We start from the raw sequence: 24,141 nt of genomic DNA on the forward strand, positions 1-24,141 counted from the left end.
TTCTCTTCAGAGTTTTTTTTTTTTTTTTTTTCCAAATCAATGGACCTGTGAGCACACCATATTCGTCAGAGCGGTGAGTGCAACGCTTCTCTCATGAACTGATATTTGTGAGATACCTGCAATAGAGGTGGTAATGTTTCTTGTGAGATTGGGATGAAGATGGGGGGTTGGTGACAGAGGCGACGAGTGCTTAGCGGGATAACTACCAGGGTGAATGGATTTTATTTGTTTGTCGGCGGTCACCTCCCTTGTTAATTTTCTATCTCTATTGTTTATACCGATAATGCGGATACTTGGACATTTGGGCTCTGGGACACTTGGATAATCAATTTATATTATACTTTGAGAAAGCCCCAGACAGAATAAACAGGCAGTAGTGGGTGCCCGCGTATAAATGTTATAGGCAACTTGAACAGCTGAATGGCATACTGGATATATACTTATGTGGCACCCAAGATTTCGTGAGAAACACGCTTGAAAAGCCTGCCAACTGGATGTAAGTCCCACGGCTCACAGCAATACCTTATTGAAGGAAATACACTGAGATAAAAAAGAGCGCTTTGATAGGCAGTGGGAAGGAAAAAAAAGAAAAAAAGAGGAAACATCGGTTAAAGGAAAAAAAAAAATGTGTAGTTCAATTCAGTAGAAAAGTGCTGTGTAGACGCGAGACCATTTCAAGTGACGGACTCAGTAGGATCCTCTTGGGTTATTATCCTCAAAACTCCCTGCCAGCTCTGTAACCTCAAAAAAAAAAAACCAAAAAACAGAAAAACCTCCTGGAGCTCTGTTTTTTTCTCCCTGTCCTTTCTTCTCCCCCCCCCTTTTTTTTTTTTTTTTTCCTGCCCCCCTACTAGAGAGAGAAAGGGGGACCACATAGATTGGTTTGCCCCCCTGGCCCAAAACGAAATTACCACAAAACGTCTATAGACCTCTGGTTGTCATATCATGGGCGCAACACGGGCACAGTAAAGAGCGGTTGTAAACAAGATTACTGTAAAACCAAGAGGGGAGTAAGATGACCACAAGGGGAAGGGGAGCGAAAGGAGGGGCAATCCCAAAGGCTCCCCGGTTAAGTCAAAGCCCAGGCCCGATGTGTAAATTTGTGACACATGGGACAAACGGAGATAACCAGCCCGTTGAAAAACAACCAACGGGTAGAGGAAGCCAAGTAGAAAAGGATAGGAAGAGAGACAAGAAAAAGGGGGCTACTAACACACTGGCAGACTTAGAAACACTCTCAGAAACATTCTTAGAGACTAGATCTGACCATGATGGAGAGAGTGAATTAGAACAGGGAAATAAGGAAGAAACCCAGGATATGACACTCCTACCAACAAAAATGGAAATGGAGGGAATGTTTGCTGCCCTAGAAAGATCAATCAAATCGCAAATGGAAAGAATGGAGAAAAATATGGGGCATATATTGGAAAGAGTTGAAGAAGTAGAGAAAAAAGTCGACTCAAATGTAACCTCAGTTAAAAAACTAGAAGATGAAATAAAAGCATTAAAAATTAATCAACGAGAACAGGCGTATAAAGTAGAAGATCAGGAGAATAGAGATAGAAGGAAGAACATTAGAATACGCGGAGTTCCTGATACCGCACAAACTGAGGACTTGCCAGAAATAATAAGGAAAATTTGTAACCCAATATTAGAAAGAGAAATAACGACCCCCCTAAGAATAGAACGAGCGCATAGGATAAGACGAGCCAGAGAGAGATCACAGGATTATCCAAGAGACATTATTGTGCGATTTGAAAGCTGGGAAGAGAAAAACCAACTTTGGAGAAACCTGAGAGGGAAGTCGCCATTGGAATATGATCATCATAATATCCAAATTTACCAAGACCTGTCCCAAGAGACGTTAAAAAGAAGAAGAAGTTTAAAACCATTGTTGGGGATCCTACAAGAGCAAGATATTCAGTACAACTGGGGATTCCCAGCATGCTTGATAGGGAGGAAAAACGGGACTTCGGCAAGACTGAGGTTCATCGAGGAAATACCAGAATTCTGTAATAGTTTAGGCATCCCAATACCAAAAAATCACTAATGATCCTGTCTGCCGGAGAAGGGGGGGGGGGAGCGGGGGGAGGGTGCGGGGGGGGGGGGACGGGAGGGGCTAAGACAGTAAGCAACTAGTAGGGGATGGGGGAGAGGGGAGACCCTGAGAACACCCCTTCATTTAGTAAGCCATCGGAGTGGGGCGGGGGAGGGGGGAGGGGGGAGACCCAGAAAGCGCTTCTTCACCAGTCCCCCAGTATAGGGAGATAGGAGACCGGGCTAAAATAGAACTCCACCTCAGCCTGAAGAGCAAAAGAGCGCCAGGAGCGCCAAATAGAAAAAGCTCTAAATGACCAGTAGGTCAGGGATCGAAGGGGGGGAGGGGGTGGGGGGGAGAAAGCCCCAATTTAAGAACAACGGGGCAAGATACGAGGGGAGGGGAGGGGGGGAGGGAGAAGGGAGGGGGAGGAGGAGTTTGAGGGGGACGGGAGAGGGGAGGGTTTGGGTGGGAAGGGAGAGGGGAAGATTAGAGAGGGGGGGAAAGGGATTCAGATCTGTGTGTCATGCAGCAGGAAAGAACATATACACCCAAGACAGAGGGAAAAAAAAAAAAAAAAAATATGACAAACATAAATTTTTTAACATACAACGTAAGAGGTCTCAGTTGCCCTGAAAAAAGGCATATGGTACTAAGAGAAGTTGAAAGGTATTCCGCTGAAATAGTTTTTCTGCAAGAGACACACATAACGCTGGACTCTAATGTCAGATTGTATTCTCGGGCAGTTCCTAGTTGGTACTACGGGGACTCCCCAAAGAAGAGAGCAAAAGGGGTCGCCATAGGAATAGGGAAGAATATCTCCTTTACAGTAGAAGATAGGAAAGTAGACCCGGAAGGTCGTTATTTGTTCCTAAAAGGAGTACTCCAAGGGAAAAAATACACGTTAGCAAATATTTACTGCCCAAACAGCCAACCACATAAATATTTGAGGGGGATTTTGAATGCCTTAATGGACTTTAAATTGGGACATGTAATACTAGCAGGAGATTTCAATCTCTCAATGGACTATCAACTGGACAGTACATCCGGGGTTCAGAGGCGAAATATTAAACAGCTTAGAATACTAAAAAAAAAAATGCATAGCTACTGTTTAATAGACCCCTGGAGGATTACATATCCAAATAAAAGAGACTATACCTACTATTCCTCCGTGCACGGAACATACTCAAGACTGGACTATATATTGGTAGACCATGAGTTATTGGAAGAGGTAGTCAAAACTTCAATAGGGGTATCTACAATCTCAGATCACGCTCCCGTAATAGCGGAAATTAGATTCAAAGAAATAGAGCAAAGAAAAGGATCATGGAACTTGAATGAAGAACTTATAGAGGATATAGAGGTAAACAACATAGTGAGAATGGATTTGGATCAATATTTCACCCTTAATAACACACCTGAAGTAAGGGTAGCTACCGTTTGGGAGGCCCATAAGGCATACATCAGAGGGAAATTAATCTCAATAGGAGCAGGGAAAAAAAAGATAAGGAAATTAAACATGAAAAAATTAACAACTGAGCTATTTGAACTGGAGCAAATGCATAAAGAACGAGGAGAAAATGAAATATATCATGAGATTATTGTAAAGAGGACCCAGCTTAGAGATCTGATGAAGATTGAAACAAGAGACATATTCAAAAATGTTAGAAAGGAGAGGTATAAATGGGGGAACAAACCTGGGAAACATTTAGCCAGAATATCCAGGGAAAAAAAAAAAAAAAACTACATCGAAAAAATAAAGAATCAAGACGGCCTTATGAAATATAAGACGTCTGAAATAGCGGAATCCTTTCGGACTTTTTATAGTTCATTATATTCAATAAGAACCAAGGAAACACAAGAGCAAGAAAAGATGAGAAAAAGGAAAATCAGGGAATACTTAGAAGAAGCGAAATTACCTAAAATCTCTCAAAATGACATTGAATCCCTAGAGGCCCCAATAACTCAAGAAGAGGTACATAGAGCCTTCCGGGAAACCCCGTGCGGGAAAAGTCCAGGCCCCGATGGCTTGCCGATCAAATATTATAAAACATTTAGCGAACTCCTGGTCCCAGAGATGTGTAACTATTTTAACAAAATAGGAGAGGAAGAAGAAATAAGAAAAGAATCTCTTTTGGCAAATATTTCTATTATCCCTAAAACGGGAAAAGATGGAACGTTGTGTTCCAGCTATCGTCCAATAGCACTGTTAAACGCAGATCTGAAAGTATACGCGAAAATATTAGCAACCAGGATAAAAGGTTTAATGCCGCAATTAATAAACTCAGATCAGGCGGGCTTTGTAGCAGGCAGAGAAGGAAGAGACAATAGTATAAGGACCCTGTTACTGTTACAACAAGACCCGAAAAAGAAACCCCCAGTCGTACTCATGTCCTTAGATGCCGAAAAAGCATTTGACAGAGTCGACTGGGGGTTTATGATGGAAACTTTACAAAACATAGGCCTGGGACCAAGGTTCATGAAATGGGTAAAGAACCTGTACAGCCACCCGACGGCAAGGGTGAAGGTCAATGGGAGTGTGTCATCTGTGTTCAACATGGAAAACGGAACCAGACAGGGGTGCCCGCTCTCACCTCTCCTATATGTAATAGCCCTGGAACCGTTGTTAGCAAAAATCCGGGAAAACCCGGGGATAGGAGGGGTGAGAGTGGGAGATGAAGAACACAAAGTGGCGGCGTATGCGGATGACATACTACTTTACCTGACCAAACCTAGAGTATCTCTCCCTAATGTAATAAAGGAAATAAAAAGATATGGAGAACTTTCAAATTTTAAAATAAACCCGATAAAAACGGTAATTTTGAACCTGGGGATAGAAAAAAAAGAAGCAGAAGAACTACAGAAAGAGTTTCCATTTACATGGGAAAAAGAAGCTATAACGTACTTGGGTATAAAAATTACATCTAAAGTTGAAAAACTCTACTCGGCCAACTTTGTCCCCTTAATTAACGACATTAACCAAGACCTGAAAAACCTAGCTAAAAAACATATCTCCTGGATAGGCAAGATTAATGCGTTCAAAATGATGATTTTACCAAAGATAACATACAAACTTCAAATGCTCCCAATAAAAATACCGCAAAGCTTCTTCAAAGTAATTAAAACAGTAATTCTGAAATATATATGGGCAGATAAAAAGGCTAGAGTAAGCTATTCACTGTTGAGCAGGAAAAAAAAAGGAGGGGGGCTGGGGCTCCCCGATATAAAAAGATATTATTTTGCTGTAAACTTAGCTAGGTTGGTAGAATGGACAAACGCACATACACAAAAAAAATGGGTACGTATGGAAGAAATATTAAGTGGGACACTATTAAATAGAAACGTATGGATACCACCGAAAATGAGGGAATTTAGCACGAACACACACAACATAACAAGGAACGTATTTAGGATATGGGACACAATACTGAGACGGGAAAAATGGGAGCATAACTCTCCATTAATTCCATTAGCAGGCACAAATTTTTTTCCACCAGGTAACGGAACACGTTTTGGAAAACACTTAGGGGAGAAAAAATTAAAAGATATTATTACACGGGGAAAAATTAAACTTAGACAAGAGATAAAAATAGGGGAAGAGGAACAAAGCTTGAGTGAATGGGAATATATGCAGTTAAAACATTTTGTGAGCACACTACCACAACCAATTAGGGAAGACAAGACACTATATCCAATAGAAAAAATATGCAGCATGGACAAGCCCCTGATACACGGTATATCAAAGGTATACGGGATATTAACAGAACTCGAGACCCAGGAAGCATTGCCCTTTTTAGAAAAATGGGAAAGCGACATTGGTAAAAAAATTGATAAAACACAAATGATAGGTGCAGTATATAACCATGCCGCGGACATTACCACCATAGAAGCAAATTATAAATGTATGGTGCGATGGCACATGACCCCATCAAGAATGAATAAGATCCACCCTAGAAATTCAGAGCTATGTTGGAGAAATTGTAAACAAAAAGGAACAACGCTACATATATGGTGGGACTGCCCGAGAATACAGGAATTTTGGAAAGAAATCCTGAAATATATTGTAGAAATAACAGGAGAGACGATTCTATGTAGCCCGCTGACCTGTTTGTTTCATGGAACTGAAAAAACAAAAAAACAATATGGAACAACTTTGGTCCCAGTGCTGTTAAACGCAGCTAAGGCTCTGATCCCCAAAAATTGGCTACACCCAAAGAGGCCATCAATTAAAGAGTGGATAGAAAGGGTGGAATATATAGAAGAGATGGAGTATCTTGCCTGCAGAGAGTTAGGAGAAGAGGACAAAAACAGGATGGTTTGGGAAAAGTGGAAAGAGTTCAAATCCACAGAAAAGTTCGTCCAGGGAACGATAGAAGCAGAAAGCAGATAAACCATAAAGAAGATTGCATGGCACACAGATCCGGGGGGGGGGGAGGAGGGGGGGGGAAAGGAGGGGGGGGGAGAAGGAGGGGGGGGGAAAAAAAAAAAAAAAAAAGAGGGGGGGATTAATCACGATATGCTAATTATGATATGCTATCAAAGAATGAAGTTAGATTCGGTAAGCGGGAAAATACTAACTTAATAGTTTAAAAATGTTGAATTCGTAATGTCAAAAAGAAAAAAAGAAAAAAAAAAAAAAAAAAAAAAAAAAAAAAAACCCACGAATGATGCGAAGCCGCAAGAGAGACGCTAAGGGCGGGCGAACCGTGAGCTAACCTCTCGGCTATATGTGAGCAGAGTCTGACGTGAAAAAAAAAAAAAAAAAAAAAAAAAAAAAAAAAAAAGAAAAAAAAATCAGGAGACAACATATTTAACAGGGTGGAGAAAATCTAGGCGCAACCAACATTAAGGAAGGGCTGTACAACCAGTTTTGTGTGAATAAACGTGACAATGTTCTTGATAATTACCGTGTGATTAATCAATTAAGGTAGTACAGTGCATAAGTAACAAGTAACTTCCATTTAATTAAGGATATTTGTCATGTTGCACTGCCCTAAATTACCTGTACACCATTTTAACCCTAATCAAATTATTATGAAATAAAACTCAGTTGACATTACTGATTGGTTGGTACGGGGCTATATTCTGAAACCAAATTGCTATTTGAAGTTCAACTGACATATAATAAGCAGCATGCTGACAAAAAGATGGTTGACCTCCAATTGGTCAAATTTCTATAAATGGTTAGTCCAATCAGAACTAGTATTTCAGCTTTAGTTAGTTTCTTGGGGTATTTCTTTGTATTAGTTTAGTTGAAGGTCGGTGTTCCAGGCGCCATTGCATCCCTGGGCTCAGAAATCACCTGTTTGACTCATTTTACACAGACATTGCTAAAAGGGGGCAAAACAAAATGGAAGCTAAAATGTGGAAACTAAAATATATGTATAGCTATAACCTTTTTAGTACGTTTTGGATGTAGTGTAAAACCGTTAGAATCCTTGTAAAGTATTTGTGGTTATCCGTGTCCCTGCTGGGTAGATTCATTCTCTCAGTCCCGATGACCATTGTCACTGACACAAAAATGTGATGAGCAATCCAAAATTTGAGAGCAGCTACCAGAACAGGGGTGTGGGAAGTGTAGTTGTGACTGAAGTGGAGTGGTGATGGCAGGGGAAGAGTGTTGAGGGAAGGGAATATTGGTAAGAGAGTTAAGAGTATTGAAGGCAAGAGAAAAGTGCAAAGGGTAGAGAAGAGTGCTAAGGGCAGGGAAGAGTAGTAAGGGCAGAGAAGAGTAGTAAGGGCAGAGAAGAGTAGTAAGGGCAGAGAAGAGTAGTAAGGGCAGAGAAGAATAGTAAGGGCAGGGAAGAATAGTAAGGGCAGGGACGAATAGTAAGGGCAGGGAAGAATAGTAAGGGCAGGAAAGAGTAGTAAGGGCAGGGAAGGGTGGGGGGGCTGAGGTAATTGTTAAGGGCGAATAGAGCATGGCACATAGCAGAGTGGTGAACAAGTGGGGGGAAATGTTTGTAGAGCAGGGATAGTGGTGAGAGAGTGGTGAGAGAGGGGAGGAGGGTAGAGTGGTGAGAGCAGGGGTGGGCATATGGCAGGGTTGCATGGGGGGCCCTGAGTGTGTGGAGGTGGCAGAGTGTTAAGAGCAGAAGAGGTGGCAAAGTATTAAGATGGCTTGATGTGGATGGCTGAAGAATGGTAAGGGAGACAGGCAAGAATAGTGAGAGCAGGGGTAGGTAGATTGGCATGTGGTAGAGTAGTGGTAGGGGGCTTCTGCATAGTGGTGGGGAAAGCTGTATAATGGTACATACACTTCCCAAACCCATAGATGTCTTTGCATGCACAGTGAAAAATATCACATTTCCAAATCAGTTCCCCTCAACTAATTAAATACCACTAATCCGCAGGCATGAATAACGAACATGGGGGGAAACACAAACTTCATCTTACTTCCCATTTCCTTATTTAATAACAATTACAGATAATGCACAGCACTGTAAGAACCAGACAGATAACTTGTTTTTCATGAGCTCATGTGTAAAGTTGTAATAACGTGACTGTAAACCCTTGCATATACCTACTGAAGTGGCTAGCTTCAGGTGATACACAGCGATAAATCCTCCCACACAAGTTGTACCTGTTTAACTGCAGCAATCTCTTCTCCACAGCCCTTCAAAATACTCAGATCAAAGGCTTTTTCTCAGCAAGCAAGGGGCTGGGATCTGATGTCACACACTGCACAACATTAAAGAGACACTTTTTTTTTTAAATAAACATGTCATACTTACCTCCTCTGTGCAAGGGTTTTGCACAGAGTGGCCCCCGATCCTCCCCTTCTGGGATCCCTCAGAGGCGCCTGGCTCCTTCTTGCATCGAGTGCCCCCCCGGGGAGGCCATTCCCTAGGGACAACTGTGCAAGCGCGCTCCCGAATCCTGCTGTTAAATCCATTGACCGCAGCGGGAGCCAATAGGTGCGCTGCTATGAATCTATCCAATCAGGACCTGAGACACCGGTGAGAGTGGGTGTGCTCGTTCCCAGTGCTGGAAAGACAGGGTTCAGGTAAGTAAAACATGGGGCACTGGGGGGTTTGCTACACTAAAGGAAGTTTTTCACCTTATTGCAGTAAGGTGAAAAACGCTGAGGGCTTACAACCCCTCTTTAAACACAGAGCCAAGTGTAATCTGAGACATGAATGGAGCGAAAAGACACACCCTCGCTACACAGTCCCATGGGGAAACATGCACAGCTGAGGCTGTCAATCACCTACTCTGTGCTGGGGAGGAAGCGGGGGCCAACTCCTTGGATATAGTATCAGCATAACCTGTCAGAAGGGACTTATGCAGATAGCGAAGAGAAGAGAGTGCAGACAAAAAATAAACTAGGTGCTTTGGATTGAGACTAGTACACACCATATTGGCAAATCCTTTTCTATTTTTTTCATTTCAGAGCCCAATTGAACCCTCTTTATTTGTTACAATAATGGATTCATTATGCAGCTGTATATACAGTAATAAATACACTTTGAACTGCTAAATGCTGCAGCAAGGTTTAAAGCTGAACTCCAGGCACAAAAAATTGAATTTAATTATAATCCTCAATAGACACAAAGGATATAAATTCATACCTCCAAACATTCTGAAATTATAAAAAGGATAATCTTTTAGTACACAGTACTTAAAGGACACGTCCCTGCCATGGCACTGGTTATATGGACCACCACAGCAAAGTGAGAAGTTAGGATGAGGCCTGTTAACTCTGCAGGTTTTCCTTGTACAAAGAGAGAGTGAAACGTGCGCTGTCTGAAGACAACTCACATTCCATAAGCCAGGTCTCATCTGGCAGGGATCTGTGGCAGTTTCCTATATTGAAAACTGCCGCATTCCCTGTGTTAGTTAGGTGCCGACCCTCCTCCAGTTTTAATTTCACTCTGAAATACAAACTGGTATGGGTGGTGCAGATAGATCTGAAACAGGTCTACCTGCTTAGTTAAAGTGCCTCACAATATTGACACATAATGGTGCAGGAGGCTTAATTAATACTGTTAATGACAGAGTGCATTGTTTTGTATTATCAGCCACCAGGTAATTCCAAAGGGTTCATTAAAATCATTAAACAAATGTATATATGTGGATTATATATTTTTTAAGACATTTAAGGACGGGTTTGTCTAAAGGATGCCAAATGATTTGTGCCTGATGAGGCACAAACTCCAGCATTTGTTATAATGCGTAAATGAGGCTTTTTTAAAGCATTATAGGGTGTTTTATTTAGCCTAAGTGTAACTGCTATTTTATCCCAGGGTTTAAATTGTATTTATAATTAAGATTTTTTACAACTCCTCGTTAGCATGTCAGGATCACTCAAAATGCATCATCCACTGTTTGTCTTGGTCTCCGAGGTCATACACAAAACAGGAAGATTATGGAACACTATGGTACTTACCTCTCTGTCAAGGCAGCATTACAAGCAGAAATTATACCTGCTCTGCTGTGGTTACAGACTGAGGTTGTAAACGATCATGTTTAATTTTTTAAATATATAAAAATTATGTTATACTTTCCTGTTCTGTGCAATGGTTTTGCAAAGAGCAGCCCTAATCATATTTTTCTGGAGTTGCCCATGAGCGCTGCTGGTTCCTCCCCCCGTCTAGTGCCCCCATAGCAAGCTGCCTGCTATGGGGGCACTGATACGTGCTTGCTTCTGAGCTGGCTCTGTGTGTACATTGACACACGGAACACAGCTCGCCCTGTTCCCCACTCCCTTTTCATTGGCTGTAATTATGCATTAAAAAAATACAAAATAAAAGTCAGCAGCTACAATTACTGCAGCTGCTGACTTTTAATATATGGACACTTACCTGTCCTGGGCACCCGCAATGTCTGTCCCTCGGCTCTCAGGTGCTGCTGCCGCCATCGTCGGTAAGGAAATCAGGAAGTGAAGCCTTGCGGCTTTACTTCCCGGTTCCCTACTGTGCATGTGCACATCGCCCTGCGTGATCCCACTGGTCCCTGGTGTCTTCTGGGACCTGTGTGTCTCCCAGAAGACAGCGGGGGGACGGAGTAAGTGCCGGACATGTCGTAGGTGGCCGCGGTGACCTATTCCCGGGAGGGGAGAAAGTAACTGTATTACACAGGTATCTGCTCCTCCCTCCTGAAAGGTACCAATCAAATCAATACTCATTCTTTCAGAGAGCCTGTCAAGATAATGAAATCAGATTAGGATTATGGCAAAAAACTGTTTTGCTTTTGGGGAAATTTCACTAAAATACATGCTCTCAATTTCAGTTAATTTAATGCTTCATGAAACTTTACATGGAAATGTTTTTTTTTTTTTTCATATAGTGTTTTTTTGGTGCATGTAGGGAAGTTTAGCTTGTTAGTTTTCTGGTATTATTTTTCTATTTATTTTTTATTGTTATCTGTGTACTGTTGCTGTAAAGGTTTTATTTTGCCTTTTCTTTTTTTCTTTATGTGAACACATAAGCAGACGTTGTAGGTTGCTGCTCTGATTTGTCTTTTGTGTTGAACACGGTCATGCAAGAGAAAAAAAAAAATATATATATATATATATACATTATTGCACATGTGAAATATTTGTATTATTGTCTATACTCATTGGCTGCTAAAAAAGTCCAACATAAATTTCCTTGAATGATTTTGCATGATTGTGCACAATTGAGATGCAGTGCCAAGAAACATAAAGCATCTCAACTGTCTATAAAAGACACACATTTTATGAGAAATTTAAGTTTGGCTACAGGGTTGCTCTATTTATTGCGAAATATTAGCGCAGAATTGAAACTTAATGCTGACCAGAAAGTTCTACAGCCTAGAAGATACTCTAATGTCTATTGTGAAGTTGCTTTCGGAACTGTTGTTTGCAGTTATTGCCACAATTCAAAAAAATATGCATTTATGGCATGTAATTAAAGGTGGTTTTTAGATTTCGGAATTGAAAAAATGGTTGGAACGGCCCATATCAAGTCATCTGTATTTTATTACAAAGTTATTCATTTATTGTATCCTAAAAATCTTTACCTGCAAACCCAACAAGTCTAAACATACATAAATAAGTCATTCTTCTAGGTCTTTAGAGAAGAACTTTGAATTATTTCTTTGTGCTGGCTACACTTCTAGTCAATGCCAAGATAAATTTACAACTTAAAGGGTCACTAAAGGAAAAAAAAAATTGCCTAAAATTAATGTCTGCAAGGTAGACAGACAGAATAGTGTAATGATTCTGTTAAAAAACGAGTAAATACATATTAAATTCCTTCATCTATATCACCTCCGGCATTCTAGTTTCTGTTCTCTCATTCACTTCCTGGTTTGCATTGTTTGTTCATGTAAGAACTACATTTCCCAGTATGAATTGCGGCACATCCAGTAATTCACACCTCCTTGAAGTCTCTAACATGTAGAGAGCGTCCTGCCACACAGATGTAGTTCCCAGGAGGGGGTGAGCACGTTACTGACCACCGCAGTAAAGCCTCCCATCACGGTGGTCAGTAAAATCAGACAAGCAGGAAGTGAACAGAACAGAGAAGAAATAGAGCAACTTCTAAAGCAAAAACGAACAATGAGGAAGTGAAAAGAGGAATGTCTGCAGGTAAAGGATGCTTATTATGAAAAAAAATGTTTTCCTTTACAACCCCTTTAACCACAAACAGCTGTGCTGTTTAACTATTTAAACATTTTGAGAAAGAATGTAAAGTTACTATACACAAAGTATCACACACAATAAGACAAATGTTGGCTTGTTTATTAGACAAAGTACATTAACTGATAGGAACCAATCAAAATTAATATTTTCATTATTGCGGCTGCCAAAAATGTAGATCATAATGATTGCTATTGGTTACTGCCATTTATATGCTATCATTGCATATCTATCTAAATGAGGATGGAAAAGCTTTCAAATAGCTTACTAGAGAGTAAAAGCTGGGGGTACCATCATCTGAAAGACAATAGTAGATAAGTGCAAGGAGACTATTCCCCTAAATGGTCTCCAAAGCAAAAAAAAGCAAAAGGAAGATGGAATATCTCGGGACCATGGACAGACTACACATCAAGTAAAAGGTATGCATTTTTTTGATACAAAAATTGAATTAAAAACAAAGCATCCAGATACAGATTACAACAAGGGTTTACAAAATTATAGAAAATGCCATATGATATGACAAAACACATTACTCCGATACTGAATATACTCCATGGTGGAACATAGGAGGTATAGTAGTCCTCAGTGCATGAACATCCTGTACATGTTTCTCTGAGTCTTACCGCTTCTTCAGGAGGAACAGTACTAAATAAAATCTAGAGGTAAAGTAATAGGATATGAATAATAACAAGCAAAAATATAATACAGAATCCAAACCTAGGAAGGGTGGGAGGGGGAATAAAGAGATATAGTTGCTTACCAAAGTGTACTACAATACTACACTATTATTAGCTTTTCAGGACAGTGATTTTTTTATATATATGGGCGCAAAACCTTTTCTCCCCCCTTCCCTCCACCTTTTCCTTTTTTTTTCTCCTCTTTCCCCCCTTCCCCTTCCCCCTTTAAACGCTCTTCATCCCCCTTTCCTACTCATCATATCCCTGTTTTTTCCCTCTCAATCCCCCTTTTTTTATATATGGGTGCAAAACCTTTTCTCCCCCTTCCCTCCCCTTTTTCCCTTTTCCCACCCTTTCCTTCTCATCATATCCCTGTTATTCCCCCTCAATCCCCCTCCCCTTCACCCCCTCTTTCTTTTACCCTCCCGCTTCCTTTCTCCTTTCCCTTATTTTTTCTTCCCTTTCCCCTTCTACCCCCCCCTCCCATACCTAACTTCTCAGCTTGTTCGAACTGTATCTATAAACACTGTTTTTTATAAATATAAAACTTTTTTTCCTAGTGGCTATTGAGCCCTTGCACATCCATCCACCATTTTGTTCCCCACGTCCGCCACAGGGGAGTGGGGGAGTGTTGGTGATATCGCTACTTGGTCCTTGGCCCCTCGTGCGGGTCCCAATTGGTAAGCGACTATAGCTCTTTATTTCCCCACCCACTCTTCCTATGTTTGAATTCTGTATTATATTTTTGCTTGTTATTATTGTATATCCTATTACTTTAACTCTAGATTTTATTTAGTACTGTTCCACCTGAAGAAGCGAGAAAACTCTGCAAAACATGTAGAGGATGTTTGTGCACTGAGGACTGCAATACCAGTCTGCCTTCATTTAGTTGACCCACCTGGAGCAGTGATTTTTTTCTCCTATTGCAATACCTCCTATGTTCCACCGTGGAGGATATTCAGCATCAGTGTAATGTATTTTGTCATATCATATGGCTTTATCTATAATTTGGTAAACCCTTGTTGTAATCTGTATCTGGATACTTTGTTTTTAATAAAAAAATGATATCAATCAAATGCATAACTTTTACTTGAAGTGTAATCTGTCCAGGGTACCGAGATAGCCCATCTTCCTTTTGCTTTTTAGACCTTTAAGGGGAATAGTCTCCATGTACTAAATGAATGATCTTTAAATTAAATAAATTACGTTTTTAATGATTGTTCAATCTTTTTACTTAATTATAGGATATCTCTTTCTCTTCTTTCTGTCTGCTTTTTTAATTATTTTATTTGGACCAAATGAAAACTGTCAGTCCTTTTAGCATTCATTATATTAATATTATTTGTTTGAATTAAAGATGTGTTCCTTAGCAGCATTTCATAAATCTACAAAAGGCTATTTTTGGATAACTACGCACAGCCTAGGGTGTGAGATACAAGGTGTGTCACAAAATGTCCCAGGTAAGGTGTGCTTGTACAGAAAAAAAAGCTCAACCTGTGTGAATACATTAATAAATATATGCACAATAAATAGAAGTATATCCCATGAATCTTAAAAAAGAATTACAAATATCTAATCTTAGTTAAATATAATATCTTAAAAATGAATTGCAATGTATTTTGTTAAAAACAGACTCAGACTAATTTGTGGATCAGTAGGTTACTGGTTAGTGACCAAGCTGGGCTGGTCACACTTGGGCAGGACTCTGAGATTTCAGTTGCACTTTCTTTTTGATATGCAGTATAAATTGTGTTAAAACAATAAATGTGGTAACTATTCAAGTGAACAGAAGCGGCAGTATTTATTTATCTTTTTCTATCAGTGAAAAGCCAAAGCTTTGATCAGTGCATATACGTTTCAAGCACAAGACCTCAACATCATTTCTTTCCTCTTGTATTATGGAGCTCTTAGGAAGTTGCATGAGCTCACAATGCATTCTCCCCATCCGTTCAGATCTAGCTGTAGAACGCCAGCTGAACTGGTCATAAAACAATTAAGAAAAATAAAGACTTTTCTGATGTCAATGGGTTTGATAATATAGTGAACCTTATATAACAAATCAGATTTGTGTCATCTTGTCAAACTGGCGGTTCCTAATGATGTCATTGCTTGTTTTTAAATGTATTTACAAAGGATTAAAACTAGTCCAAAACATGCCACACCTACTAAGAACTTAAATTTATATAGCCATGATATGATACCTCCAATCTTTTAAAAGTATAGTGAGTAAAACCCATTATACAAAGTATAATATGGCTAGTATTAGCAATGGCAGTAACACAATTAATAATGGTAGTGGTGACACCTAACACATAATTAAAATAGTAAAATGATAACTATATTCCCACATTTCACCATGTATCATTGCAATACACAATTTTTTTGCAGTCACCTTGACAAATCAGGTACATAGATTATGAACTTTTGTGTTTTTTTTTATGTAAAAAAAAAAAAAAAGCTAATAAAACATTTATATATTAGATTAGGTTTAATCCAAGTATTTATTTAAGTTTACATTAGAATTATATTTAATTAAAATGATAATCAATGTTTAACTATATTTATTCTGTACTAATTACCACTATAAAATACGAGTTAAGCAATACACCAATGAGGATATTTGCCAGCACACCATGGATAGACAAGTAGCATCCAAACTGATTTATTTATTAAAGCATGGTCACATTACAGAGCAGGTAGTGCAACATTTCGGAGTCACGCAGGATCATGAAGGGTAGTCAGGCATGTGAAGTCACGGAGGGGTCCTATGTGACGCCAAAACGTTGCACTACCTGCTTTGTGATGTGATCATGCTTCAATAAAAAAAATATGTTTGGACGCTACTTCGATCCATGGTGTGCTGGCAAATATCCTCATTGTGACTTTTTGAACCAGTTTCCAGCTGGTGGTTGCTGCAGCACCCAAATATTCTAGAGCTTTATCCAGGACTGTTCGCAATGGCAATATGAAGTATTAGCAAAACACCTATTTATGAAAAAACATCACTTGGGTAAATTCATTTTGTGAAATTTGCCCTATTGTTGGTGTCATTGGGAGGAATTGTGCCCCATCGTTGGTGTCATTGGGAGCAATTGAGTCCCATTGTTGGTGTCATTGGGAGAGATTTTGCCCCATCATCGGTGTCATTGGGAGGAATTGTGTCCCATCGTTGGTGTCATTGGGAGGAATTGTGCCCCATCATTGGTGTCAGTAGGGGAATTATGCTCCATTATTTGTATATTATTTGTATTTGTGGGTAAAATAGTACCTTTAAGGGCCAGATAAAAGCAAGCAAAGGGCTGCATCTGTCCCCCGGGCCACAGTTTGGAGACCACTGCCATAGACCTATACAAGCAATCACATTTCACAGTGTGGTCACAGCCCAACATCAAAGGATCATTTTTTTTTTTTTTTAACAGAAGTAGGGGATCATTTTTTTAGTTGACTGCAGTTGGGCTTAAATATCAGAAAATAAAATTCACACATAATAAAAATAATGACAAGGGTGTTATTCATGACTATTGTGCGAATGTTGATACAGATTACAGAAACCTTAAAGTGTAAGTGTGGCTAGTCTGAATGTGCAAAGTTATATAGTATTACAATCAAAGAATAAAAATAAGAAATGTTAATCACCTATCAGTTTCTGTACACAATTATTTATAATTACCTGTTACATCTAATTTACTACTATTAACTCTTCTAACTTATTAGTTACTCCTAAGGGTAATAATGTTAAATATTTTAGTTAAACAGTATAATTTAAGCAAGTCCTTGCCTCATACTTATGAAGAATGTATGACCTGATACAATACTTCTGTGAGCCACACCACTGCTAAAGCCATCACGAATCACTGCTTGGCCACAAATATATTGCCACAGATCCTAAAGATCAGACATATGTCATCTCTGTTCAAACACTTACACAATATACAAGTGCTGTACGTCCAAAGTATTGTCTTAAAAGAGACATTGCAATTCAGCATTTTTATTTTATAATGTATCTACCTAATTAAATCTATCCTAGAGTTATGCTCATAAGTTCATAAACTCATGGTAGAATTTGTAGGAAGTGGACCTTTTTTTAAGAAAGCATAAGTGATGAAATCAAACACAATAATTTAAACCATTAGGTATCGCAGAATAATACAGCCATTAAACAAACCATAGCAATACAGGAAATAAAGAAATAGTCCTGTTAAAAAGTTTGCATACCCTTAGTGGTTAATATTATTGTATTGGCCCATTTAGCACCAATGATGGCCTGTGTTTTGTAATAGTTGTAAATTAAGCAATTTATTTTCTCTTGTAAAAAAGCTGCCCAATCTTCGTGGTTAAAAAAAAACAAAAAGAACTCCACGCCTTGTAAAGGGCCCCTTTGGAACCTAAACATTGTTCTGTTGCAGCCACTGAAAGTCCACTTGGTGCTATGTTTTGGAACATGTTGCAAAGTCCAAATGTGCCCCATGTGCAGCTCCTGGACTGATAAATACAATTTTTTTCCACAAAAATATTTTCTGATAATATGGTTCATTCATCTTGCCATCTATTTTTTGTATATTTTCTGTTTTGCTGTAGCTCACACACCATCAACATAGCAGAGATCGCCTCCATGCTTCACAGCAGAGTTAATGTTCTGTTCTTCATAGGTCTTGTTGACTCCTCTGTAAACATAGGGCCAGATCCACAAAAGGGATACGACGGCGTATCTATCCCTGTTTCTATCTTTGGAACTGATCCACAGAATCAGTTTCCAATAGATAGGGAGAAGATCCGACATGTGTAAGGGACTTACACTGTCGGATCTTAGGATGCAGTACCTCGGCCGGCGCTGGGGGCATTTCTAGTAGAAATGCCGATTCGGGTATGCAAATTAGCACTTACGGAGATCCACGAAGCTTTTACGCTTCGTTTTTTCTCCGTAAGTATTAGTTTACAAACGCAAAATTAGGGCTGCTTTTACAAGGCCTAAACTGTTTAGGCCTTGTAAAAGTAGACCCTTCTATCCCGCGTCGCCGTCTTTTTTTTTTCAAATTTTTTTTTCCCACCGCAACTCGTATTTTTTTTTTACGCCCGTCGCGATTCTCAAAACCCGGCGCAACGTAAAACCGCGCAAAGCACTTTGGGAAAATGACGTCGTGAGCATGCGCAGTACGTCCGGCGCGGGAGCGCGCCTAATTTAAATGGGACTCGCCCCATTTGAATAGGAACGCCTTGCGCCGGCCGGATTTAAGTTACACAGCCGAAAATTTCTAGGTAAGTGCTTTGTGGATTGGGCACTTAGGTAGAAATTTTGCGGCAGTGTAACTTAAATGGCAATATTTAAGTTACGGTGGCTGGCTGTGGATCTGGCCCATAGATTTTATGGTTGGGACCATAAGAATCTGTTTTGATCTCATCAGTCCAAATTATTATATTCCAGAAGTTTTGAGTATTCTCAAGGAGCTGTTTAGTGCATTGTGAACGGGCTGTTTTATGCTGGATGTATTGAGAACATTTTACGAATTTTGTAAAGTCATAAGCAAAACTGTAATAGGTCAGGATTTCACATTGAGAAGACCGTTCCTATCCCAATAAATTTGCTTAGTAAAACTAGCCAAATAAGTGACAATAATATTGATGAAACAGAAGAACATTTTTGTCCATTAGGAATATGGGGCCAGATTCACAAAGGGGATACGACGGCGTATCTCCTGATACGCCGTCGTATCTCTGTTTCTATCTATGCGACTGATTCATAGAATCAGTTACGCATAGATATCCCTAAGATCCGACAGGTGTAATCGTTTTACACTGTCGGATCTTAGGATGCAGTACCGCGGCCGCCGCTGGGGGGAGTTCGCGTCGTAAACCAGCGTCGGGTATGCAAATTATGAGTTACGGCGATCCACGACGGTTTTTCGCGTTCGCTACATCGCCGCTAGTCTAGTTTCCCGTCGCAAGGTTAGTCGTCGTTTTGGGTGCCTTAACTTTACACAGCAAACGTATTGCTGTATAAAGTATGGCCGTCGTTCCCGCATCGAAATTTAAAAATTCACGTCGTTTGCGTAAGCTGTCCGGCAATACGGAATTACGATTAGGGTTGTCCAGATACCGATACTAGTATCGGTATCGGGACCGATACCGAGTATTTGCGGGAGTACTCGTACTCGCGCAAATGCTCCCGATACCTAAATAGAATACTTTTTTTGTATTTATCAACATGTTCTATGAAAATTCTTTGAGTTTTTTACTACTGCGTGACAAGCAAATAAAACATTTTTATTCATTTTTACTCATTTTTATTCTTTTATAATGTCTTGAGTTAGAGTTCTTCATAATTCTAAAGAAAATATCCTTAGTCTGTATTGTGGTTTGAAAACTGTCACATGACATTTAAAAAAAGTATCGGTATTCGGTATCGGCGACTACATGAAAAAAAGTATCGGTACTTGTACTCGGTCCTAAAAAAGTGGTATCGGGACAACCCTAATTACGATACGCGCGTCGCCGTTCGAAAAAATGACGTCACTGCGCGCAAAGCACGGCGGGAATTTCGAAACGGAGGATGAGCAGTAGGTCCGGCGCGGGAGCGCGCCTAATTTAAATGGCACACGCCCATTTAAATTACGCAGGCTTACACCGGAGGCCGCCGGCGTAGTTTTCATCGCAAGTGCTTTGTGAATCAGGCACTTGCGATGAAAACTTGCGGCGGTCTAACGTATCTACGATACGTTACGCCGCCGCACTTCTACCTGAATCTGGCCCAATGTGCTTAAGTTGATAGCAAGCAAACATCTCAAATGTATTTTGTCTTTATTGAACACAACCATTAAATATTCACAGTGCTGGAGGAAAAGTTTGTGAACCCTTGAAGTTATTAGTTGGTTGAACTTTCTTTGGCAGCAATGACTTCAAGCAAATGTGTTTGGTGTCTTTAGATCAGACCTTCAAGTGCGTTTGGTGTATTTGGATTAGACCTGTGTTCCTTTTTATAAAACGGCTTCAGCTCACACATTGGTAGGATGTCTGGTGTGAATGGCTCTCTTGAGGTCCTTCCACAGCATCACTATGGGGTTAAGGTCCAATCTCTGACTGAGCAACTCCAAAAGGTGAGTTTTCTTTATCTGAAGCCAGTCTATGGTGGGTTTACTTCGATACTTAGGGTCAGTGTCCTGTTGCATCACCCAATGTCTACAAAACTTATGCTAGCAGACAGTCACCCTGACAATATCCTGTAGGATATTTTGGTAAACTTGGGAATTTATTTTTCCCTTGATGATGGTAAATGGTCCAGGCCCCAAGGCAGTGAAGCAAGCCAAAATCATGATGTTCCCTCCATAGTCCACCATAGTTCACGGTTGGGATGATGGTTTGATGTTGGTAAACTGTGCAATTTTTGTGCCATACATAGTGCTGAGTATTCTTCCTGAACATTTCAACCTTTTCTCCGTCAGTCGACAAAACATTTTCCCAGTAGCGTTGCGGTTTGCCAAGGTGTTCTTCGGCAAGCTATAGGTGCTTAGCAATGTTTTTTTTTGGAAAAAAGGGTGGTGTTCTGCCATGGACACCCTGTCTGTTTAAAGACTATTGTTGTGACTTAGATAAGGATCAGATCACATTTTATGGCATATTACTGCAGAAAACCAGTTAATTCCAAGAGGTTGACATACTTATTATTAGGGTTGTCCCGATACCACTTTTTTAGGACTGAGTACAAGTACCGATACTTTTTTTCAAGTAGTCGCCGATACCGAATACCGATACTTTTTTTAAATGTGTCCCCAAATGCAGCCATGTCCCCCCCCCCATATGCAGCCATGTCCCCCCCCATATGCAGCCATGTCCCTCTAGCCATGTCCCTCACATATGCAGCCATGTCCCTCTAGCCATGTCCCTCACATATGCAGCCATGTCCCCCTAGTCATGTCCCTCACATATGCAGCCATGTCCCTCTAGCCATGTCCCTCACATATGCAGCCATGTCCCTCTAGCCATGTCCCTCACATATGCAGCCATGTCCCTCACATATGCAGCCATGTCCCTCTAGCCATGTCACTCACATATGCAGCCATGTCCCTCTAGCCATGTCCCTCTAGCCATGTCCCTCACATATGCACCAATGTCCCTCTAGCCATGTCCCTTACATATGCAGCCATGTCCCTCTAGCCATGTCCCTCACATATGCAGCCATGTCCCTCACATATGCAGCAATGTCCCTCTAGCCATGTCCCTCGATGCAGCGGCGCGATTCGGCGGCAGCGGCGGGGGGGGAAAGGGGGGGGAAAGTATTCTATTTAGGTATCGGGGGTATTTGCGCGAGTACGAGTACTCCCGCAAATACTCGGTATCGGTCCCGATACCGATACTGGTATCGGTATCTGGACAACCCTACTTATTATAGCCACTATATAGAGAAAATCACCCTAGATCTGTAGACAAAGGGATTTTACTAAAGGAATTAAGGCTGTTCGCTCTGGAAAGTGAAAACGGTGACACGTGTTCACTTCAATCACTCAATAATATGCATCCTTATAATCTTAGTAATGAGCATTTGCTCCTTTACATTTTAGAACAATTCCTAAGACTACTAAGTACACCCTGCAGTCATAAGGAGAACTGTTTGGAAGAAAATGGACATGGGCTCTGACATCTATTGGCTATGATCCTGCAGCCTTCATTCTCTATTCTATTCCATACAGCAGTCCCTCCTCATCAGGAGTAAAATACAAAAACTGGTTAATCTGTCCCCAAATAAAAAAATGTTTATAATACATGTACCGTATATACTCAAGTATAAGCTGACCCGAATATAACCTGAGGCACCTAATTTCACCACAAAAAAACTGGGAAAACGTATTGACTCTAAGCCTAGGGTGTCCATCTGCATGCCTCACTTTGCCTCACTGTGTCCATGTGCATGCCTCACTGTGTCCATGACTAGACTGACGTTTAACACGTGAGTCTATGGAAGGGGTGCCCGGCTTTAAAAAAATCGGTGCTTCACAGCCGTAGGTCCCCCAGACAAAAAACTTTGTACACTTGTAGAGGAGAAATATGTGCTGAAAAACTCAGCTTATACTCGAGTATATACGGTATGTGCATTCATGTGCTCAGACCAACCATCATTCACAACGAAAACTTTCCCAAAAATGAAGCATCAAATAGAATTATCCAAAACAAGGCGCAAAGGGTACATCGGTACGCCCGTGGGAATGAGGCCATAAATGTAGTTTTATTTTATCAATTGCTATAATTATTTTCCAAACATGGGGAATTCTGTTTAGAAATACTGGTTCCTATTTTATATGTCTTAAGTTGCACTGTAATAGCATTTAAAGAAAATGCTTATATGAAGATTCCTAATAAAAGAAAGAGATTATCTAAAGTGAGAGGATATAAAAGTATGTATATTTTCCTCCTCTTCCCAGCTTAGACCCCCTTCTCTGTTTCCAACTCACCTTTTTTTAATGACTATCATGCAAAAAATAGTAAGGCTCCTCTGAACAGCAAGCATGTGGATTATTCCTATAATAAAATCGTACACACTATTGAAGCATAAATGTGCAATCCTTGCATATCTTAATTTGATGTAAAATTAAGCATAATGAATGAAAGTATGTACCAAATTTTATTTTTTGAAACCAATAGAAATCTACTGACTTTCAAAAGTATGAATATTCTCTGGGCACAGTATACATACATTCTATACAAGCTGCACACATAGAACATTTACATTTGACAGCTGCAAGTGTCAGTATAAGCAATCTGCTAATCTGTTTGGACATGTATGGGATTCCTTAAGCACATAAATTATGGACAACAATCTATCACATAAAGCCCCTTCAAAAAGTGGTTAACTTACCAATTCTAAAGGCATGAATGCGTATGGAAATGTTCTAAATACTCCACATCCATAGGGAATGTCGGGCACATCATAGGTTCCTGGCATCTGTATTCCTGAGGTTGCCATTTTTCCCTCTGACAGCTATGTGCTCTGTACAGAGATGTCAGCTTCTTCCTCACACCTGGCTATGTGAACACCAAGCATAGCAAGATGTAAGTTTAAAATACGATTGTGCAGAGAGACACACCCACAGACGTAGTACTCTGGAAAACCTGTTTCATTCCTAGCAGGCCCAGCGTGATAAAAAGGGCAAGGTGATCTGTGGTTAATTTGGCAGCTTAATGATGATTGTAAAACTCTTTATGGAATGATACATTTCCCATCAGCACCTGTAGTTGGTCTCCAATGTGCCAAAATTTGAACCCTGGCCAAAAACAATTTTTGGCCATTTGCACTGTAAAAATAAATGAACACTAATTAGGTGTGTGCAACATGCATTTGTTGCTGTGTAAGTATCACTCTTACTTTCATTCCCCCTGTTTAGTACAGTCAGGGCTGGACATACGACGCTGAAACTTACAGCTCTGGATGGAGTACACAGATCACAACAGGTTGCTTGCTCTGCAGCTCATCCATTCCCAAAAATGTCTTGCATTCCCTTTGCACTCCCCATTCACCTTGATCTTTAGTGAATGCAAGGCAGTCTCTGATTGAAAAAAAGGGTTTCTTTTAGGGTTGTCCCGATACCACTTTTTTGAGACCGAGTACAAGTACCGATACTTTTTTTCAAGTACTCGCCGATACCGATTACCGATACTTTTTTTTAATGTCATGTGACAGTGGCAGTATTTTTTTTTTTTAAATTTTACAGTGATTTTTTTTTTTCATTTTGGGGGGGGGGTGGATTGTCAGTGTGTGTGTTTTTTTTTACACTTTATGTTATTTTTATTTATTTTTTTAAATATTTATTGCAATTTCTTTTTTATCAGCCCTG

General features: G+C 40.1%; 1 protein-coding gene across 1 annotated transcript in view; it reads right to left on the reverse strand.

The window, feature by feature from the left end:
- The window catches only part of LOC120937693 (MAL-like protein), a 47,691-nt gene extending 24,330 nt beyond the window's left edge, over positions 1-23,361 (reverse strand). Inside the window, exon 1 of the mRNA XM_040351109.1 lies at positions 23,166-23,361. Within this exon, the coding sequence (XP_040207043.1) occupies positions 23,166-23,273 (108 nt within the window). The 5' untranslated portion in view covers positions 23,274-23,361. The remainder of the gene's footprint in view (positions 1-23,165) is intronic.
- Between the last annotated feature and the right edge of the window lie 780 nt (positions 23,362-24,141).

Source organism: Rana temporaria, chromosome 4 (assembly GCF_905171775.1).
Source record: "Rana temporaria chromosome 4, aRanTem1.1, whole genome shotgun sequence".
In the NCBI taxonomy this organism is placed as follows: domain Eukaryota; kingdom Metazoa; phylum Chordata; class Amphibia; order Anura; family Ranidae; genus Rana; species Rana temporaria.